This window comes from Oncorhynchus kisutch, linkage group LG3 (assembly GCF_002021735.2).
Source record: "Oncorhynchus kisutch isolate 150728-3 linkage group LG3, Okis_V2, whole genome shotgun sequence".
In the NCBI taxonomy this organism is placed as follows: Eukaryota; Metazoa; Chordata; class Actinopteri; order Salmoniformes; family Salmonidae; genus Oncorhynchus; species Oncorhynchus kisutch.
The window spans coordinates 48,625,502-48,644,576 of record NC_034176.2 but is presented as its reverse complement, the minus strand read 5'-3'; the positions used below and the strand labels follow the sequence as shown (position 1 = coordinate 48,644,576).

The window sequence follows — 19,075 nt, the reverse complement described above, 5'->3', positions numbered from 1 at the left end:
TCTGGACATTTTCCACACAACGTATAGTATGCAAACATCAGGTTCATATTGTGAAAACTATTCAAGTTAATGTTTATATTTTAACGTCATCGTTTAACTTTTAATAACATAACAAAAACGACATTCATTTTCATATTCCATCTATCGTCACTACAACCATTTTGGCTGACGAAACATATTGTCCCAAAGTCCATTTATTACATGTTACTGTTCTGAGGTAGGTTCTCCGTAGGCCCATCATACATTCCATTCCTCCATACTGGGAGGACAAAGGATTTTGTCTGCTGCCTTAAGATTTACAATGGGCGGGAGGTGTCATAAAAAAAAAACACCTCCATACCTCTCGATTTCTCCCCCTCTGGTGGGTGTGAGAGATGTCTCTGTAGGATTGTGGTCCATGGAAACCTGACCCAAACTGCCCAATGATGACACCCATTTCATGAAGCTCCAGACGAACCGTTCTTGTGCTTATGTTGCTCCCAGAGGTAGTTTGGAACTCTGTAGTGATCCTTGCAACCGAGGACCAACGATTTTTACACGCTACGTGCTCAGCACTTGGTGGTCCCGATCTGTGAGCTTGTGTGGTCTACCACTTTGCGGGTGAGCTGTTGTTGCACCTAGACGTTTCCACTTTACAATAACCGTACTTACAGTTGACCGGGGCAGCTCTAACAGGGCATAAGTTTGACGAACTTACTTGTTGGAAAGGTGGAATCCTATGACGGTGCCACATTGAAAGTCACTGAGCTCTTCAGAAAGGCTGTTCTACTGCCAATGTTAGTCATGCAATCTCCATAGACAATCTGCTCAATTTTATACACCTGTCAGCAACGGGTGTGGCTGAAATACCCGAATCCACTCATTTGAAGGGGTGTCCACATACTTTTGTATATACAGTGCATTCAGAAAGTATTCAGACCCCTTGACGTTTTCCACATTTTGTTACGTTACAGCCTTATTCAAAAATTGTATAAATAAAAACAAATCCTCAATCTACACACAATGCCCCATAATGACAAAGGAAAAATATATTCCAAGTAAAAAAATCAGAAATACCTTATTTACATCATATTTACATTGCTATGAGACTCGAAATTGAGTTCCGGTGCATCCTGTTTCCATTGATCATTCTTGAGATGTTTATACAACTTCATTGGAGTCCACCTGTGGTCAATTCAATTGATTGGACATTATTTGGAAACGCACACAAGAACCACCAAGACTCTTCCTAGAGCTGGCCGCCTGGCCAAACTGAGCAATCGGGGAAGAAGGGCCTTGGTCAGGGAGGTGACCAAGAACCTGATGGTCACTCTGACAGAGTTCCTCTGTGGAGATGGGAGAACCTTCCAGAAGGACAACCATCTCTGCAGCACTCCACCAATGAGACAGAAGCCACTCCTCAGTACAAAGGCTCATGACAGCCCCCTTGGAGTTTGCCAAAAGGCACCTAATGGACTCAGACCATGAGAAATAAGATTATCTGGTCTGATGAAACCAAGATTGAACTCTTTTGCCTGAATGCCAAGCGTCAGGTCCTGAGGAAACCTGGCACCATCCCTACGGTGAAGCATGGTGGTGGCAGCATCATGCTGTGGGGATGTTTTTCAGCAGCAGGGACAAGGAGACTACTCAGGATTGAGGGAAAGATGAACGGAGCAAAGTACAGAGAGACCTTTGATGAAAACCTGCTTAGGACCGCAGACTGGGGTGAAGGTTCACCTTCCAATAGGACAACGACCCTTAGCACACATCCAAGACAACGCAGGAGTGGCTTCGGGACAATCTCTGAATGTCCTTGAGTGGCCCAGCCAGAGCCCGGATTCGAACATCTCTGGAGAGAGCTGAAAATAGCTGGGCAGTGACGCTGCCCATCCAACCTGACAGAGCTTGAGAGAATCTGCAGAGAAGAATGGGAGAAACTCCCCAAATACAGTTGTGCCACGCTTGTAGCGTCATACCTAAGAAGATAAGGCTGTAATCGCTGCCAAAGGTGCTTCAACAAAGTACTGAGTAAAGGGTCTGAATACTTATGTAAATGTTATATGCCAAGAGTGTGCAAAGGGTAGCTACTTTGAAAAATTAAATATATTTAGATTTGTTTAACACTATTTTGGTTACTACATGATTCCATTTGTGTTATTTCATAGTTTATGTCTTCACTATTATTCTACAATGTAGAAAATAGTTTTAAAAAATAATGAAAAACCCTGGAATGAGTAGGTGTGTCCAAACTTTTGACTGGTATTGGTGTTCCCTAAAGTCTGCTGATTGAAATTATATATAATATGCTATTCTGTATTTTGTAATTTTCCAGAAATGCTAGAGGAAACCTTCCCTGTACTTAGAATGTACATGGAAATGGACATAACTTGGACGTGGGCATAACTTTTTGAATGGGATGTATGGGATACGATACTTAGGCTACTTGGGCCCATTATTATGTTCTTCATACCACCACCAAACATGTTAAGACATCATTGGTATTTATGTGCCAATTATTTATGGTAATATGGCCATGTGAATCCTGTTCACTATTTTTCTTAAAATTCTAGCCATTTTGGAAGCATCATTGCCATCATTAGACTAAAGGGAACACCCATATCAATGTTTTTTTTTTTTGTGTTTACATGTAACCCATTGGAACTTTTCCATTGGAAAATGGAAGAAGTTAGAATTAGAAAATGGAAGAAGTTCAAGATGACGGTCAATCACCCTCGGTCTGGGGCTCCATGCAAGATCTCACCCTGTGGGGCATCAATGCTCATGAGAACGGTGAGGGATCAGCCCAGAACTACACGGCAGGACCTGGTCAATGACCTGAAGAGAGCTGGGACCACAGTCTCAAAGAAAACCATTAGTAACACACTACGCCATCATGGATTAAAATCCTGCAGCTCACGCAAGGTCCCCCTGCTCAAGCCAGCGCATGTCCAGCACCGTATTGAGGGGAGGATGGATGGGGCCATGTATCACGAGATCTTGGCCAACAACCTCCTTCCCTCAGTAAGAGCATTGAAGATGGGTCGTGTCTGGGTCTTCCAGCATGACAACGACCCGAAACACACAGCCAGGGCAACTAAGGAGTGGCTCCGTAAGAAGCATCTCAAGGTCCTGGAGGGGTCTAGCCAGTCTCCAGACCTGAACCCAATAGAAAATCTTTGGAGGGAGCTGAAGTCCGTATTGCCCAGCGACAGCCCCGAAACCTGACGGATCTGGAGAAGGTCTGTATGGAGGAGTGGGCCAAAATCCCTGCTGCAGTGTGTATGATCTCTGTAATTGCAAACAAAGGTTTCTGTTCCAAATATTAGGTTCTGCTTTTCTGATGTATCAAATACTTATGTCGTGCAATAAAATGCTAATTAATTACTTAAAAATCATACAATGTGATTTTCTGGATTTTTGTTTTAGATTCCGTCTCTCACAGTTGAAGTGTAGCTATGATTTTAAAAAATACAGACCTCTACATGCTTTGTAAGTAGGAAAACCTGCAAAATCGGCAGTGTATCAAATACTTGTTCTCCCCATTGTATATGGCATATTTGGGCAATTTTATTGGTTTCTCCAGACCCCTCAAACATTTTAAGCCATCATTGGGCTTTATGCTATACTCCGCATTGGCCACACCGTGGCTCCTTAAAGGCCTTACACGAGTTTAAACAATCAGTCTTTGTGAACAGTGAAATATGCATGCAGATTTGTGACACGCAGATAAAGCAGGGCAATTAGCCATGTAATCCTAGAGAGCTGTGGACAAATGTCAGCTTGAGCCTTCCTCTTTCTACCCCAACCCCTCTCTCACTCAGATGTATTTTAACTATCCAGCAGACCGTATCAAATTAACACTTCCTCTAATTGGCTTATAAATAATACAACAGGGCCTTCATTCTAATTTAATCAGTGGTAAACATTGCCAAGGCGGGCTGTAAAGAATATGCCCCTCATTAATTTCTTAATTTGGGTAAGATGGAATGGGGAGAAATAAGGACAGGGGGTTGGGAGGGCGGGGGGTGGTTCTGGTTCTATACAGGGGGATCAGATGAGTGGAGCCTCTTGGTTTAGTTGAGGAGGTCTGCGTCCCAAATGACACCCTACTTCCCAGTGCACTACTTTTGACCCTAGCCCAAAGTGCATTATATAGTGTATAGGGTGCCATTTTGGTATGCAGACAGGGTCTTTGTGCAGAAAAGAGGTACTTGTACAGTGTGTACGTTCCTCACTCATCAAATTTAGGTTATATACCCACATGCCTAAAACACAAAGACAGAAATGCATGTGCATTCATTCAAGTGTGCACACACACTTTACGTTTCTTTCCAATTTTTCCCCATATCTCCGCTTGTGAGCACTCTTGTTTATGTAAGTCATTTGTTTTAGAGCATCAAGCTGTTCCACAAACAACACCCAATGTAAATGATCTCTTCTCTTACAACCCCCCTACCCAGACTGACTCTCCTATCAGTCTTTTTTTATCTTCTTGGTTTAACCATGAATATTTCATGTAGCGGCATAAATATTAATTCTAATAGCTTTGCAGAGTAGTTCTTTTTTTATTTTTTTTAAAGACAAATATTCATAAAAAATTCAAGACACTCTCCCCAAAATAATTGACCATAGTCAGACACACACACACACACACACACACACACACACACACACACACACACACACACACACACACACACACACACACACACACACACACACACACAAAGCTTTCTCCGAGGCATACATTTAAAATCTTCGTCTAGAAATGTTTTACAGTGGTGATTGACAGCACTGTGACATGTTGTTCAGTATGTGCCAGTCAGGACATCCCTGCCACAGTCTCTTAATCTGTAACAGTTAGGAACACTTGGGGAACATCATGGAATGGAAGGCATATCAAAGGGCTTTAGTAGGCCTATATACTGTATCACACACAGTATATTCCGAGGAGTGTGTGTGTAATTGATCCTTTGTAATTTGAAATGTTCCAAATGGTCCTTCAATATACTCTCCTCTTGAAGTAAATGTAAAACATTTATGATATGGTGAATACAGTCAAGAGGTCACCATCCTATGATCCTCCAGAGACCACTATGGGGCCGGTGTTTAGAAGGGGATGACGGGGACTAGGGGGCGAGGACAGTTAGCATGGTGTTCCTCCACCTGACCACACCATTAGAGGCACTTTACGTAAGCAGCAGCGTGTCCTGGGAGAGACCCGTGTGGACATTCCCGCGATTATTAAGTTGTCCCTGCTCAGGAGACCGTCATGATCCATTCACTTTCTCTTAGCTGCCCTCATGATTATTTCAGTTAGGCACAGGGATATTCAGGCATTAACATTATTGTTTTCATGGGACATTTCGAAGACAAAATCATTTAGGAGTAGTAAGTAAGCATACCAACCGGCATCTTCTCTCAAGTGGAAGTAAAGGGAAGAGAAATGGTCTCTAAGTGATTGTTCCTTGACGATCCCAAACCCGGCACTGGCTTATGTGGCTTACTTTGGGGTTTTATATCAAGAAAGGTGACTGGTCATCATTGTTTGTCTGGAGGAAATATATTGTATATTTATCTAACAATGTATTGTGACAAACCTCTTCAAGATTAGTAGAGTTTCACAAATTAAGCGGGAAACCGTCACCAAAATAACCCCAGAATGAGAGTTCTTTCGAACAGGACAGTACCTGTGTGTTTCCCTGTCCTGGTCCACCCAGGCCGCAGGTGAGGTCAAGGATAGCAGGGTTCGGTATACAAATTGGGTTCTCGGTAGGTCCAGGACCAAACGCCAACAAGTAAGTCCAAACAGTCCAGCTCATACATGGTAAATCCAGCTGATATATATTGTCTCATTCTCTATGGTTCACAGATCCTTCCAGCCCTTCCTCTCTCTCTTCCTGGTTTGTCTTGACCCGTTATCTGTGGGTCGGCCCCACTTTCTGAGCGTTCCCCTTGCTTCTGGGAATAGTAGTTTTGGCGGTCAGACATTTTGTGATCTGTAGTTCTGATCGGTGTGGCCATTTTAGTGAGAGGGCAGAGCCCGTTTATTAGTTCTGCTCTCACATATCTGCCATTTATCACTCGACCCCCTTCTTTGCCACATATCTCCCCCCCTAGATTCGACCCCTAGGTTGAGCTACCGGAGCAAAATATGCGTGCATGCGGGATAACCCATCCACATTTCCAACCCTGCTCTGGGTTTAAGTCAAAGTGAAACGGTTGGAGACTCAAACCACCGCATCACCCGAGCGTTCTTCTCTTTAGCCCTATGCATCCAAGTGAGTGGGGCATGGTCACTGATGAGGGTGAAGTGGCGCCCTAGCAGGTAGGATTTCAGGCTTTCTAGAGCCCAATTTACTGCCAGCGCCTCTTTCTCAACGACTGAGTAGTTGGCCTCCCGTGGTTCCAGCTTCCTGCTTAAAAACAGGACGGGGTGTTCCACCCCTTCTACCTCTTGGGATAGCACGGCTCCCAAGCCGACCTCTGAGGCATCCGTCTGAACCACGAACTCTCGCTCAAAGTCTGGTACCACCAGCACTGGATTACAGCAGAGTGCCTCCTGTAATGTTCTAAATGCTGGTCCTCTGGTTCTAGTCATGTCGGTAAGTGGGGGCGGCCACTGTGGCATAACTTGGAATGAATTTCCGGTAGTAACTGGTCAACCCTAGGAAGGCTCGAACCTGCTTCTTATTTACTGGTTTTGGCCATCCTCTAATTGCTTCCACCTTCTTATGTTGGGGTTTGATTAACCCTCTTCCCATGGTGTATCCCAGATACTCTGTTTCCTCTAACTCCACGTAAAAATTGGCAGGTTTCGCCGTGAGAAGGGTTCGCCGTGCCTTCCTAAGGGCGTCTAACACTGCCTGTACCCGGGTGAAGTGGGATTCCCAATCTGGGCTGTAGATCCCCACGTCATCTAAATAGGCTGCGGCATACGCTTGGTGCGGTTTTAGGACATTGGCCGTTGAAAGGTGGCTGGGGCCCTGTGTAAGCCGAATGGCATGACGGTGTTATGAAACAAACCGTCAGGAGTTGCAAAGGCTGTCTTTTCTTTGGCTCTGGGAGTCAGAGGAATTTGCCAGTAAACTTTGGTTAGGTCCAGGGTCGTAATGTACCGATCTTTACCAATTTTCTCCAGCAGTTCATCTACTCGGGGCATGGGGTAGGCATCGAACTTGGAGATTTCATTGACCTTCAGAAAGTCGTTACAGAACCGCAAAGACCCATCAGGCTTGGAGACCATCACAATTGGGCTAGACCATTCACTATGTGACTCTTCAAACACTCCAGCTGCCAACATTTTCTCTGTCTCTGTTCTAATCGCGGCCTGTCGAACCTCAGGTACCTGATATGGCCTCATGCTCACTTTTCTCCCTGGTATGGAAACAATGTCATGAGCCGTAACCTCAGTTCGGCCTGGTACCTCTGAAAACACATCTCTGTTTTTTGGATCAGGGTCTTTACTTCCTGTACTTGTGCTGGGGACAGAGTAGGTGAAATATTTACTTTGGCTGTCTCCTGAGTGGGTGTGGGGTACATGACCATTAGTGGTATGTGGAGAAATGTTTTTAGACCTATCCTAAAATGAACCTAAGATGAAGCTCGTACAGCTAATCACAGTCCTTGCAACTATTTCTGGATGGATATCTAATGTTCATTTCCTTTCTCGCCATAGGGTCTTCTTTTTGGAGATGACAGACGATGTGGCCATCGAGAGAGTCACTCTGAGGTCAATCGACCCTGTCACTGGAGAGAGGTGAGTCATGCGACGCAGTCATTGCTCAGGCTTATGGGGATGTTGACCCTATGACAGACAGCGGCTGCATTCCAAACTCTTAAAAGACATACCCTCCCCTCAGCCCTCAAATTAGGTGGACACTTCTGATGACGTATCATGATGTCTGACGAGTTGACACTTGCAGGGCAAGGGCCAAGGGAAGAATGAATACATTTTAAATGGACCGCTCCTGACCGGAAATTTGTCACTTGTTCAACCCACGGTTGTGTTTTCAGTCATCAAGGAACTGTTGTGTGTGCCTTATATGCACTACAATCAATTATGATTGCATTTCATATCTTGACTAGAAGACAACTCATCCACAAACATCGAATGTTAGCCATCCTACTATATCAGGAAAATCGAAAGTTACAATCTGTAAGTGTGACGTCAGGGTAGCAAAATGTCTAACTTATTTACATTCCTTTTAACTTATACTTGTATGTTGACTTCTCCATATTAATGTTGGTTTTAAGTTTTGGCTGAATTTTCTTAGCAGATGTACAATCATCACAAATTGAATTATGGGTGGTTTCAGGTCCCGGAGTAAACATAATTGTACACTCGCAAACTCCATTTAAAACAAGGGCTGAGGGGCTTATGTTGCAAACTTCCCTTGCTTGGCTAATAATTTGGACCGACGACAAATATGGCCGCGGGGATTCCCCTAAGGGCATAAGGCGAGGTGGATGAGGGTGTGTCTTTTATGAGTTTGAAACACAGTCTGTGTCCCAAATGTTACCATATTCCCTATTTAGTGCACTACTTTTGACCATGACCCATAGGGTTCTGGTCAAAAGTAGTCCAATATATAGAAAAGTGGGTGCCATTAAATGGGGATGTTCCCATAGTCTGATGTACAAAGTTCTCTGTTGTTTATTCCTCGTCCTTTGTTATTCTTAGTCTTTATTTTTGCCCGACAGATACCACTCACTGTATAAGCCAGCCCCCAGTCCTGAGGTGCAGACCCGTCTGCAGTTCAATCCCAAGGACTCCGAGGCCCAACTGCTCCGGGAGCTAAAGGAGTACTGGGCCAATGCTTCCTCCCTGCAGGACCTCTACCCTGAGGCGGTGCATATCAACGCTGACCAGGACCCACACACCGTCTTTGAGTCCCTAGAGAGTCGTCTAGTCGGACGTCTTCAAAACGATGCCTGAATTCTAATCGAGACCCCCACCCACCCTCATGATTTTACATTAACACAAGCAGAGTGAAGATCCTTTTTAGTTAGTATAACGTATTGGAATCTTAATTGTAGAAATAAAAGGAGTTTATTGTTCAAACCCACTGAAGCCGTCATCGTTGTCATTTGTTTCCGCATCCACTTTGTCTGTGGCCTCCTGACCAGTGGTGTAAACTTCTTTTAAATACTTTAAAGTACTACTGAAGTAGTACTTTTTAAAACTTTTACTTCACTACATCCCTAAAGAAAATAATGTACTTTTTACTCCATACATTTTCCCTGACACCCAAAAGTACTTGACAGGAAAATGGTCCAATTCACACACTTATCAAGAGAACATCTCTGATCTTCCCTACTGCACCTGATCTGGCGGACTCACTAAACACAAATGCTTCGTTTGTAAATTATGTCTGAGTGATGGAGTGTGACCCTGGCTATCCGTACACAAAAAAATAAAAGAAAATGATGTCGTCTGTTTTGCTTAATATAAGGAATTTGAAATGATTTGTACATTTACTTTTGATACTGAAGTAGAATTTACTTTGTGACTTTCACTTTTACTTGAGGCATTTTATATTAAGGTATCTTTACTTTTACTCAAGTATGACAATTGAGTACTTTTCTCACCACTGCTCCTGGCCCTAATCTTCACAAGGTGCACTGGTTAACTCTGCTTTATTACCATATAGAAGTAACACTGCTGCTTGGTTCAAGTCCTCTGTACAGGGGAGCCATTAGTTAGAAATCAGGGAGACTTTAGTGCAGTAGTTAAGTCCCCAATGACTGGTCCAGGCAGATTTCAATACTGCAGATGAGTTTGAACATAATATGCATCTCCCTTGAATATTTTAGTAGTGGGATGTGGTGGTGTTTGAAAGTTTTGTACTCTAGAGTAAAGCAACCAAATCCCATGCCCTCTTTATTTTTTTGTGTTCCACTAATCAGTGTAGTTCTGATTTATTTAGTAGACAAGTCTGTTTTCATGATGTGGGGGATTGCTTACTTGATATTTTTGTCTGTAGTGTAAATGCAGACTACCTGTAAATGCAGGTGAGAAGACAGACTTGTCCATCTTATCATAAGCATCAGAATCTATTTCGAAGTTCTGTATTCGTTGTTGGTCTCAACTCAGAAAATGGACTTGTCAATCAACTCAAACAATACCACTACAAAGCATGTTTTCTGAATGTAAGTTAACAAAGAACTTGCTCCATATTATGATGTTGTATTTGTCGTGACATGAATTGACTTTCATTAATGTGATGTCTGTTATTTATCGAATCAACTATGTTTAATTGTTCCCCGATTAAATTAATAATTTAACAATTAACTCATTAGGAATTTGGGGCACCACGGAAGAAGTTGTTTATAGTTACCATCTCCCGAATTAAACTCTAAATATATGTTATATATCGATAACAGTCACTTATTAATCATTACCTCATGTCAGTCTCATTCTGAATGTGTCGTAGACTTGAATCTGCACAAAGCCGAGTTTTGCTGATCATCCCGTAACACACACATTGATTTGATTATTTATTTACTAACTAACTAAATGATAACACAGGATACACACACGCATGGTACAGGTTATTTATTAGAAACTTAATACAATGAAAACAGGTCCCTAGCAGATTAACACAATATGACACTTGTTACAAAAGATGGAGAGTTAAAGAGAAAGAGAGATAACATATAGATACATTTGGGAACTACTCTCATAGCAATCATAACACTTTTCCCTGAGTAATGCATGTATTACGTGTTGAATGTCTTCCTTCGTCGTGTATCTCTGTTGGATCCAGGCCTTCGTAAAAAGGCTTCCGCTTCTTAAAAAGGGTTCGATTGGGCCTTCTCCTTAGTTCTTAAGTGTAAGGCTCTGATTGTCCACAAGAGGTCACAATGTCCTTCTTCTTAGTTGTCTGTGTTTACTTTCACTCTTTCTGGAAGAGTGGTCTTCTGAGAACAGCTAATCAGCCGTGTCGATGATCCCCATTGGGGTGATGAGAGCAGTGTAGTCAATGATGATTTGAAGAGAATAACCGGATGGTCCTACTTAAATTCACTTTCTTAGATACAGTACTTAGAACAGCTACTCTACCGTAACATTGATTGTTAGAGGCTACTTTGTCGTCTTCAACTCGTGTTGATTTTCAGGGTCGTGACCTAGCTGCAGCTTAAGTCCTAGTCTGGTATGTTAATTCTTAACTCAATATTTTATACACTTAGGTAAAAAGGGGCGTTTCCGTCATACTGACATGCTTTCTGAGCTCCCTTGGGTGTGGCTAGTTACTGGCAATGTATCATCAAAACTATGAACTTGTTCGAACACTAAACGATCATTCATATCTTAACAAAAACATCTTCATCCTTGATATTTCCGACACATCATAAAGGATGTAAACCTGACATACACAGTGTGAAAGCTCTTCAAGTTACAATATTTTCATTATATCACTTTTATACCATTTTAAATTACGTCACAAAATAGACATTCATTTCCCATATTCCATCTCTCATCGTTCCCCACATTCGGATATTGAAAATATTGTCCCAGTGTTCACTTTTGGACATTAGAGTTTTTGGGCAGCAAAATCTTCTGTAACAAAGCGATTCCAATCACCAGTACTAGAGACCAAAAGGAGTCGTCTGCTGCATACTATTTACGATTGGCATGAGGTGTCATAAAACCCCAACACCAATCCCTCCTCCCCTCTGTGGGTGAGAGGGCTCTGTAGACATTGATCCATTGTAACCTGATCTTTGGGTCCTCACATGAGAGTCATGACACATATTGAATCCCTCCCAAGGGCCTTGTTGGTCTAATGACATGGCACAGTAATGAGGGCCCGATCCTGTGGGCAGATGTGAGATTCATTTTAATTAGTGAGGTCAGAGTGCACATAGTTAAATATTATTAACCCTTAGTTGAGAACATGTGCCGGGGGAGCAGTAGGCTACATACAGTCCCCAAAGCAAGCAATGGGTTGGGTAACACCGAGGTGACTGCCTCATGATTAAAGATGGGACTGGGAGTCGATGAGTAGGGACCCAGAGGATCATGTCCACTTTCATATGTATACATCTCTATCCATACCTCTACAAAAGCCAAGGAAAGGGTTATACTGTAGAAGTGTCTGGGATATGAATAAGATGATTTGTTTTACTTAAGTTGATGAGGAGGATTCCTTTTATGTACAGTATAAAAAAATTTGTCTAAGAATTTTATTGAATAATTATTCTGAGAACATTTCATAAATAACGAGTGTTTCAAAGACAGTCTTATTTCAAAATTACATTTTGACAAATTACATTCTGGTCTACGTCCCAAATGACACCCTATTCCCTATTTAGTGCACTACTTTTGACCATGTTTTTGACCAGTACCCATAGGGACCTGGTAAAAATGAAAGCACGACAGAGAACACATGAGAAAGTAGGACTATGGATCAGATGATTTGAAAATCCAAATACGCGAACAAATATTGAGCACGGTGGTTTGTGCTTTGTGGGACTGTCATTTGTTTTTCAACAGGACAATGACCCAACACACCTCCAGTAAGGGCTGTTTGACCAAGAAGGAGAGTGATGGAGTGCTGCATCAGATGACCTGGCCTCCACAATCCTCCGACCTCAACCCAATTGAGATGGTTTGGGATGGATTGGGCTGCAGATTGAAGGAAAAGCAGCCAACAAGTGCTCAGCGTATGTGGGAACTCCTTTGAGACTGTTGGAAAAGCATTCCTCATGAAGCTGGTTGAGAGAATGCCAAGAGTGTGCAAAGCTGTCACCAAAGCAAAGGGTGGCTACTTTGAAGAATCTAAAATATGTTTTGTTGAACACTTTTTTTGGTTCCATATGTGCTATTTCATAGTTTTGATGTCTTCACTATTAATTCTACAATGTTGAAAATAGTAAAAAATAAAGAACAGCCCTTTAATGAGTAGATGTGTCCAAACTTTTGGCTGGTACTGTACATCAGACAGACAGGTCAAAGTGTTAAACAGCAACTAGTTGAGATCAGGGGTCACCTTCATACTAAGGGAATTTAACTGTAACAAAGTTTAACCTCTGTGTTGATGGGGGAATATGCTTTTGATCTGCACAATTAAGCTTATTATAGGTTTAAATTGAACATGAACCCCATATTCATAATTCATGTCCTTGGTCTTCCAGTCTAATTTCAGTGTTTACATTTAAATGTTAGTATGCTTCTGTCCTGTGCTTTGATATTTTTGCTTTCTTTTAATTTAATGTAAATATATTTATCTACTGAGCTAGTAGTACTTATTTATGTTGTATTTACAGGTAACTGCCAAAATAAAGGATACACCAACATAAAGTGTCTTAATAGGGTGTTGGGCAAACACGAGCTGCCAGAACAGCTTCAATGCAATTTGGCATAGATTCTACAAGTGTCTGGAACTCTATTGGAGTGATTTGACACCATTCTTCTACGATAAATTCCATAATTTGGTGTTTTGTTGATGGTGATGGAAAACGCTGTCTCATGCGCCACTCCAGAATGTCCTATAAGTGTTCAATTGGATTAAGTCCTGGTGACTGAGACGGCCATGGCATATCATGAATCATCAGCAAGTTGAGCAGTCTTTGTCACTGAAGCTCCTGCCAAACGTGCCACAACAATCGTCCATCTTTCAAAGCCACTGTCTACATGACGATGTAGTCTACATGACGATTGCCCCGTAGCACTCACATTTGAAGCCATGAAAGGCTTTGAAAGGCTGGTCATGGCTCACATCAACACCATCAGACACCCTGGACGCACTCCAATTCTCATACCGCCCCACAAGATCTAGAGATGATGCAATCTCTACTGCACCGCACTGCCCTCTCTCACCTGGACAAGAGGAACACCTATGTGAGAATGATGTTCAATGACTACAGCTCAGCATTCAACACCATAGTGACCTCCAAGCTCATCACTAATCTCAGGACCCTGAGACTGAACACCTCCCTCTGCAACTTGACCCTGGACTTCCTGACAGGCAGCCACCAGGTAGTGAGTGTAGGCAACAACACATCCGCCAAGCGGACTCTCAACACGGGGGCCCCTCAGGGGTGTGTACTTAGTCCCCTCCTGTACTCCCTGTTCATCCACGACTGTGTGGCTGCACACAACTCAAACACCATCATTAAGTTTGGTGGTAGGCCTGATCACCAACGACAATGAGACAACCAGAAAAAGGGGGTAAAAGAAATATATACAGTGCCTTGCGAAAGTATTCGGCCCCCTTGAACTTTGCAACCTTTTGCCACATTTCAGGCTTCAAACATAAAGATATAAAACTGTATTTTTTTGTGAAGAATCAACAACAAGTGGGACACAATCATGAAGTGGAAGAACATTTATTGGATATTTCAAACTTTTTTAACAAATCAAAAACTGAAAAATTGGGCGTGCAAAATTATTCAGCCCCTTTACTTTCAGTGCAGCAAACTCTCTCCAGAAGTTCAGTGAGGATCTCTGAATGATCCAATGTTGACCTAAATGACTAATGATGATAAATACAATCCACCTGTGTGTAATCAAGTCTCCGTATAAATGCACCTGCACTGTGATAGTCTCAGAGGTCCGTTAAAAGCGCACAGAGCATCATGAAGAACAAGGAACACACCAGGCAGGTCCGAGATACTGTTGTGAAGAAGTTTAAAGCCGGATTTAGATACAAAAAGATTTCCCAAGCTTTAAACATCCCAAGGAGCACTGTGCCAGCGATAATATTGAAATGGAAGGAGTATCAGACCACTGGAAATCTACCAAGACCTGGCCGTCCCTCTAAACTTTCAGCTCATACAAGGAGAAGACTGATCAGAGATGCAGCCAAGAGGCCCATGATCACTCTGGATGAACTGCAGAGATCTACAGCTGAGGTGGGAGACTCTGTCCATAGGACAACAATCAGTCGTATATTGCACAAATCTGGCCTTTATGGAAGAGTGGCAAGAAGAAAGCCATTTCTTAAAGATATCCATAAAAAGTGTTGTTTAAAAATGCCACAAGCCACCTGGGAGACACACCAAACATGTGGAAGAAGGTGCTCTGGTCAGATGAAACCAAAATTGAACTTTTTGGCAACAATGCAAAACGTTATGTTTGGCGTAAAAGCAACACAGCTCATCACCCTGAACACACCATCCCCACTGTCAAACATGGTGGTGGCAGCATCATGGTTTGGGCCTGCTTTTCTTCAGCAGGGACAGGGAAGATGGTTGGAGCCAAATACAGGACCATTCTGGAAGAAAACCTGATGGAGTCTGCAAAAGACCTGAGACTGGGACGGAGATTTGTCTTCCAACAAGACGATGATCCAAAACATAAAGCAAAATCTACAATGGAATGGTTAAAAAATAAACATATCCAGGTGTTAGAATGGCCAAGTCAAAGTCCAGACCTGAATCCAATCGAGAATCTGTGGAAAGAACTGAAAACTGCTGTTCACAAATGCTCTCCATCCAACCTCACTGAGCTCGAGCTGTTTTGCAAGGAGGAATGGGAAAAAATTTCAGTCTCTTGATGTGCAAAACTGATAGAGACATACCCCAAGCGACTTACAGCTGTAATCGCAGCAAAAGGTGGCGCTACAAAGTATTAACTTAAGGGGGCAAGAAGCATTTCAAGGTCCTGGAGTGGCCTAGCCAGTCTCCAGATCTCAACCCCATAGAAAATCTTTGGAGGGAGTTGAAAGTCTGTGTTGATCTGCATGGAGGAATGGGCCAAAATACCAGCAACAGTGTATGAAAACCTTGTGAAGACTTACAGAAAACGTTTGACCTCTGTCATTGCCAACAAAGGGTATATAACAAAGTATTGAGATAAACTTTTGTTACTGACCAAATACTTATTTTCCACCATAATTTGCAAATAAATTCATTAAAAATCCTACAATGTGATTTTCTGGATTTTTTTTTCTAATTTTGTCTGTCATAGTTGAAGTGAACCTATGTTGAAAATTACAGTCCTCTCTCATCTTTTTTAAGTGGGAAAACTTGCACAATTGGTGGCTGACTAAATACTTTTTTGCCCCACTGTACATGGCTACTGGAAGGTAACTTTCAAAGACAGCTCATAGTGAGTGAATATACATATTTTTCTGGAGTGCCCTTCTCAAAATGAAAAGTAATCTGCCCCGCTCGGTAATGTTGTCAACAAGGCAGTGCATCGTCCAGAAACATACAACAATTATTTTCCATTAAATATATGTTTTAATTGTCCAACTAGTTTTCATTGGGAAGGCAGGTAATGCGTTTTTATCAAAAACAATCTGTTTTTCATGTGAAAACAGAATCCTACTCATTACTCCACATGATAATTAAGTCACTTTTGTTTTGAGCTGGCTTTGCTGTGCGCATTAATAAGAACCAACTCATGCTTGATCCGAAATGTGTTCAGAGGCGCTGTATGGATGGTGTGCCGCAATTGCTAAGCCTCTGGAGGTCCTCAGTCTGGACAAGAATGAAAACGCCTACAGTGGGCGACATCATCATCCTCCCACAAGTCTCCAGTATAATGTTGGAGGAAATACTTTCCTAGCATGAGGAACATGCTTCCTGGCCAGTTAGCTAATATTTAGTATTTATGCTAATCCAGTTGCAATACCTTTTGCGTTGTTTGCTAGCTAACTACAGAGGTTAGCTACTGCCATCAGTTTGTAGAATGCATACTGGCATTTGAATATAGTTTGGGAAAAGGGAATCCCGGACACACTGTTTTTCATGATAGACACATTTAAATGTAGGTGTAGATGCATGACGTGTTCGGAATTCCATGATCAGAAGAACTCTATGATCAGAATAATTAAGCTGCATGAACTACCAAGTCTAGGCACGGCTTTAGAAGTAGTTTTCACATACAAACTTTATATGTCTGAACTCAGAATCAAATATACTTCCCAAAAATAACATGGTCTCTGTGGTAGAACATTTATTTTTATTGACGATTTGCCCTCGACCTTTGCCTCTCCCAAGTCTGTACTTGAGTTGCAGCGATGAGACAAGACTGTAACTACCAATTGGATACCATGAAATTGGGGAGAAAAATTGATAAAAAGTCAAACATTTATTATTATAATCTGGCCCAGCTAAACGTGTTTTGTGCACAGGATGAAAGTTGATCGGGCAGCCTCCTGGACAAGCAAGGTGCCCCGAAAAACAACATTGCAACACTGTGGTACGCTCCACCTGCCCTGTTTGTCTATTCTGTGCAAACCCCTTGAAGGCACTGCATGGTCAGTCAGACATCTGCATTGACCTTGCAGCATTTACTGTGATATGGCCTCTGCAGAAGTCAGGGAATTCATACATCTTGCGCTTCGCCAAGCAGCGTAGAGCTGTTGTGAAGGAAGTGGTCAAGAAAGTGAGTTGGTGTTTATACAGGACCTCCCTCACCAACTGTCAAATAATCATGTCAATGCGGAGCCCTCCACATTGTTACACAATTTGAGAGAGGTGCATGGCGATGCAGTATGGAGCTCAATTTGGCCTCTGCATGCCTCTAGGCTCCTCATTGCGTCACACTATCCATACAGCCTCTGACCACATTCTCGGATACATTTTCGGATCAAGCATAAGTTGGCTCTGAGATATCTGCACACAATGCATCATTGACCACCTCCGAGTGGTCAACCAGATCTGAACACATTCAGACCACAAAGCAACTTCTGTGCATCTAGACCTGTCTCTTCGATGCAATCTTCATATTCTGATAGTGGCATGTAAGAGCCAATGCATGCTTGATCTGAAATGTGGTCGGAGGCGCCGTATGGATGGAGTGACGCAATTGTGGAACCTCTGGAGGCTTGCAGAGACCCTACCACATTGCAATGTGCCTCTCAAATTCTGTAACAATATGGTTGACGGTAGGTGAGGGCAGTAGGTTCTGTATAAACACAAACTCACTTCCTTGACAACTTCCTTTACAACAGCTCTGTGCTGCTCGGCAAAGTGCAAGAAGTTTGTGATACTCACTTCTGCAGAGGCCATATCAGCGTAAATGCTGCTCGGAATGCAGAAGTCGGATTGACAATGAACCTCCGTTATGTTTCAAGTAGGCACAACCTAAGATGCATACATTCAGTTTTTCCGAACTCACTTCACTTGGACTAAAGATTGAAGCTCGCTCAACTAGTGCTAGTACATGCGCTGATCAAATACACAGATGGAACGCTGATCAAGGTGTTTACATGTCCTAATAATTCGAAAGATTACTCAGAAAACCACGTGTTTAGCCTCCTGGGTGGAGCAGTGGTCTAAGGCACTGCATCGCAGTGCTAGCGGCGTCACTACAGATCCGGGTTCGATCCCGGGCTGTGTTGCAATCGGCCAGGACCGGGAGACCCATGAGGCGGCGCACAATTGGCCTACCATCGTCTGGGTTAGGGGAGGGTTTGGCCGGCCAGGATGTCCTTGTCCCATCGTGCTCTAGCAACTCCTGTGGTGGGCTGTTTCCTCAAACACATTGGTGCGGCTGGCTTGTGGGTTAAGCGAGCAGTGTGTCAAAAAGCAGTGCGGCTTGGCGGGGTCGCCTCTCCCAAGTCCGTACGGGAGTTGCAGCGATGGGACAAGACTGTAACTACCAACTTGATATCACAAAATTGGGGAGAAAAAGGAGTAAAAAAGACTACTGCTTAATCTGCCTACTGCTATAGTTTAATATTGAATTATTACTTAGCATGTAAACGGTACTTGAGTCTGGAACTGAGTTCCTCCTCAACGATTTCTAGAATGGAATTTTTATGCTATCTAGACCAGTGGTTCACAAATTTGTTATAGTCCCGTACCCCTTCAAACATTCAACCTCCAGCTGCGTACCCCCTCTAGCACCAGGGTCAGCTTACTCTCAAATGTAGTTTTTTTGCCATCATAAGCCTGCCACACACACTATACATTTATTAAACATAAGAATAATTGTGAGTTTTTGTCACAACCTGGCTCGTGGGAAGTGAAAAAGAGCTCTTACCGGACCAGGGCACAAATAATAATATAATAATAATAATCAATAATGTTGTTCTTTATTTAGTCATGTTACATATAAAACTTTATTTGTTAATCAAAAATTGTGAATAAATCACCACAGGTAAATGAGAAGGGTGTGCTTGAAAGGATGCAC

General features: G+C 42.6%; 1 protein-coding gene across 4 annotated transcripts in view; it reads left to right on the top strand.

The window, feature by feature from the left end:
* The window catches only part of ak8 (adenylate kinase 8), a 69,606-nt gene extending 60,556 nt beyond the window's left edge, over window positions 1-9,050 (top strand). For all 4 annotated transcript variants that reach the window (XM_020476087.2, XM_020476096.2, XM_020476071.2 and 1 more), the window contains 2 exons: window positions 7,661-7,741; window positions 8,686-9,050. In XM_020476087.2, the coding sequence (XP_020331676.1) occupies window positions 7,661-7,741; window positions 8,686-8,920 (316 nt within the window). In that variant the 3' untranslated portion in view covers window positions 8,921-9,050. The remainder of the gene's footprint in view (window positions 1-7,660; window positions 7,742-8,685) is intronic.
* The last annotated feature ends 10,025 nt before the right edge of the window (window positions 9,051-19,075 follow it).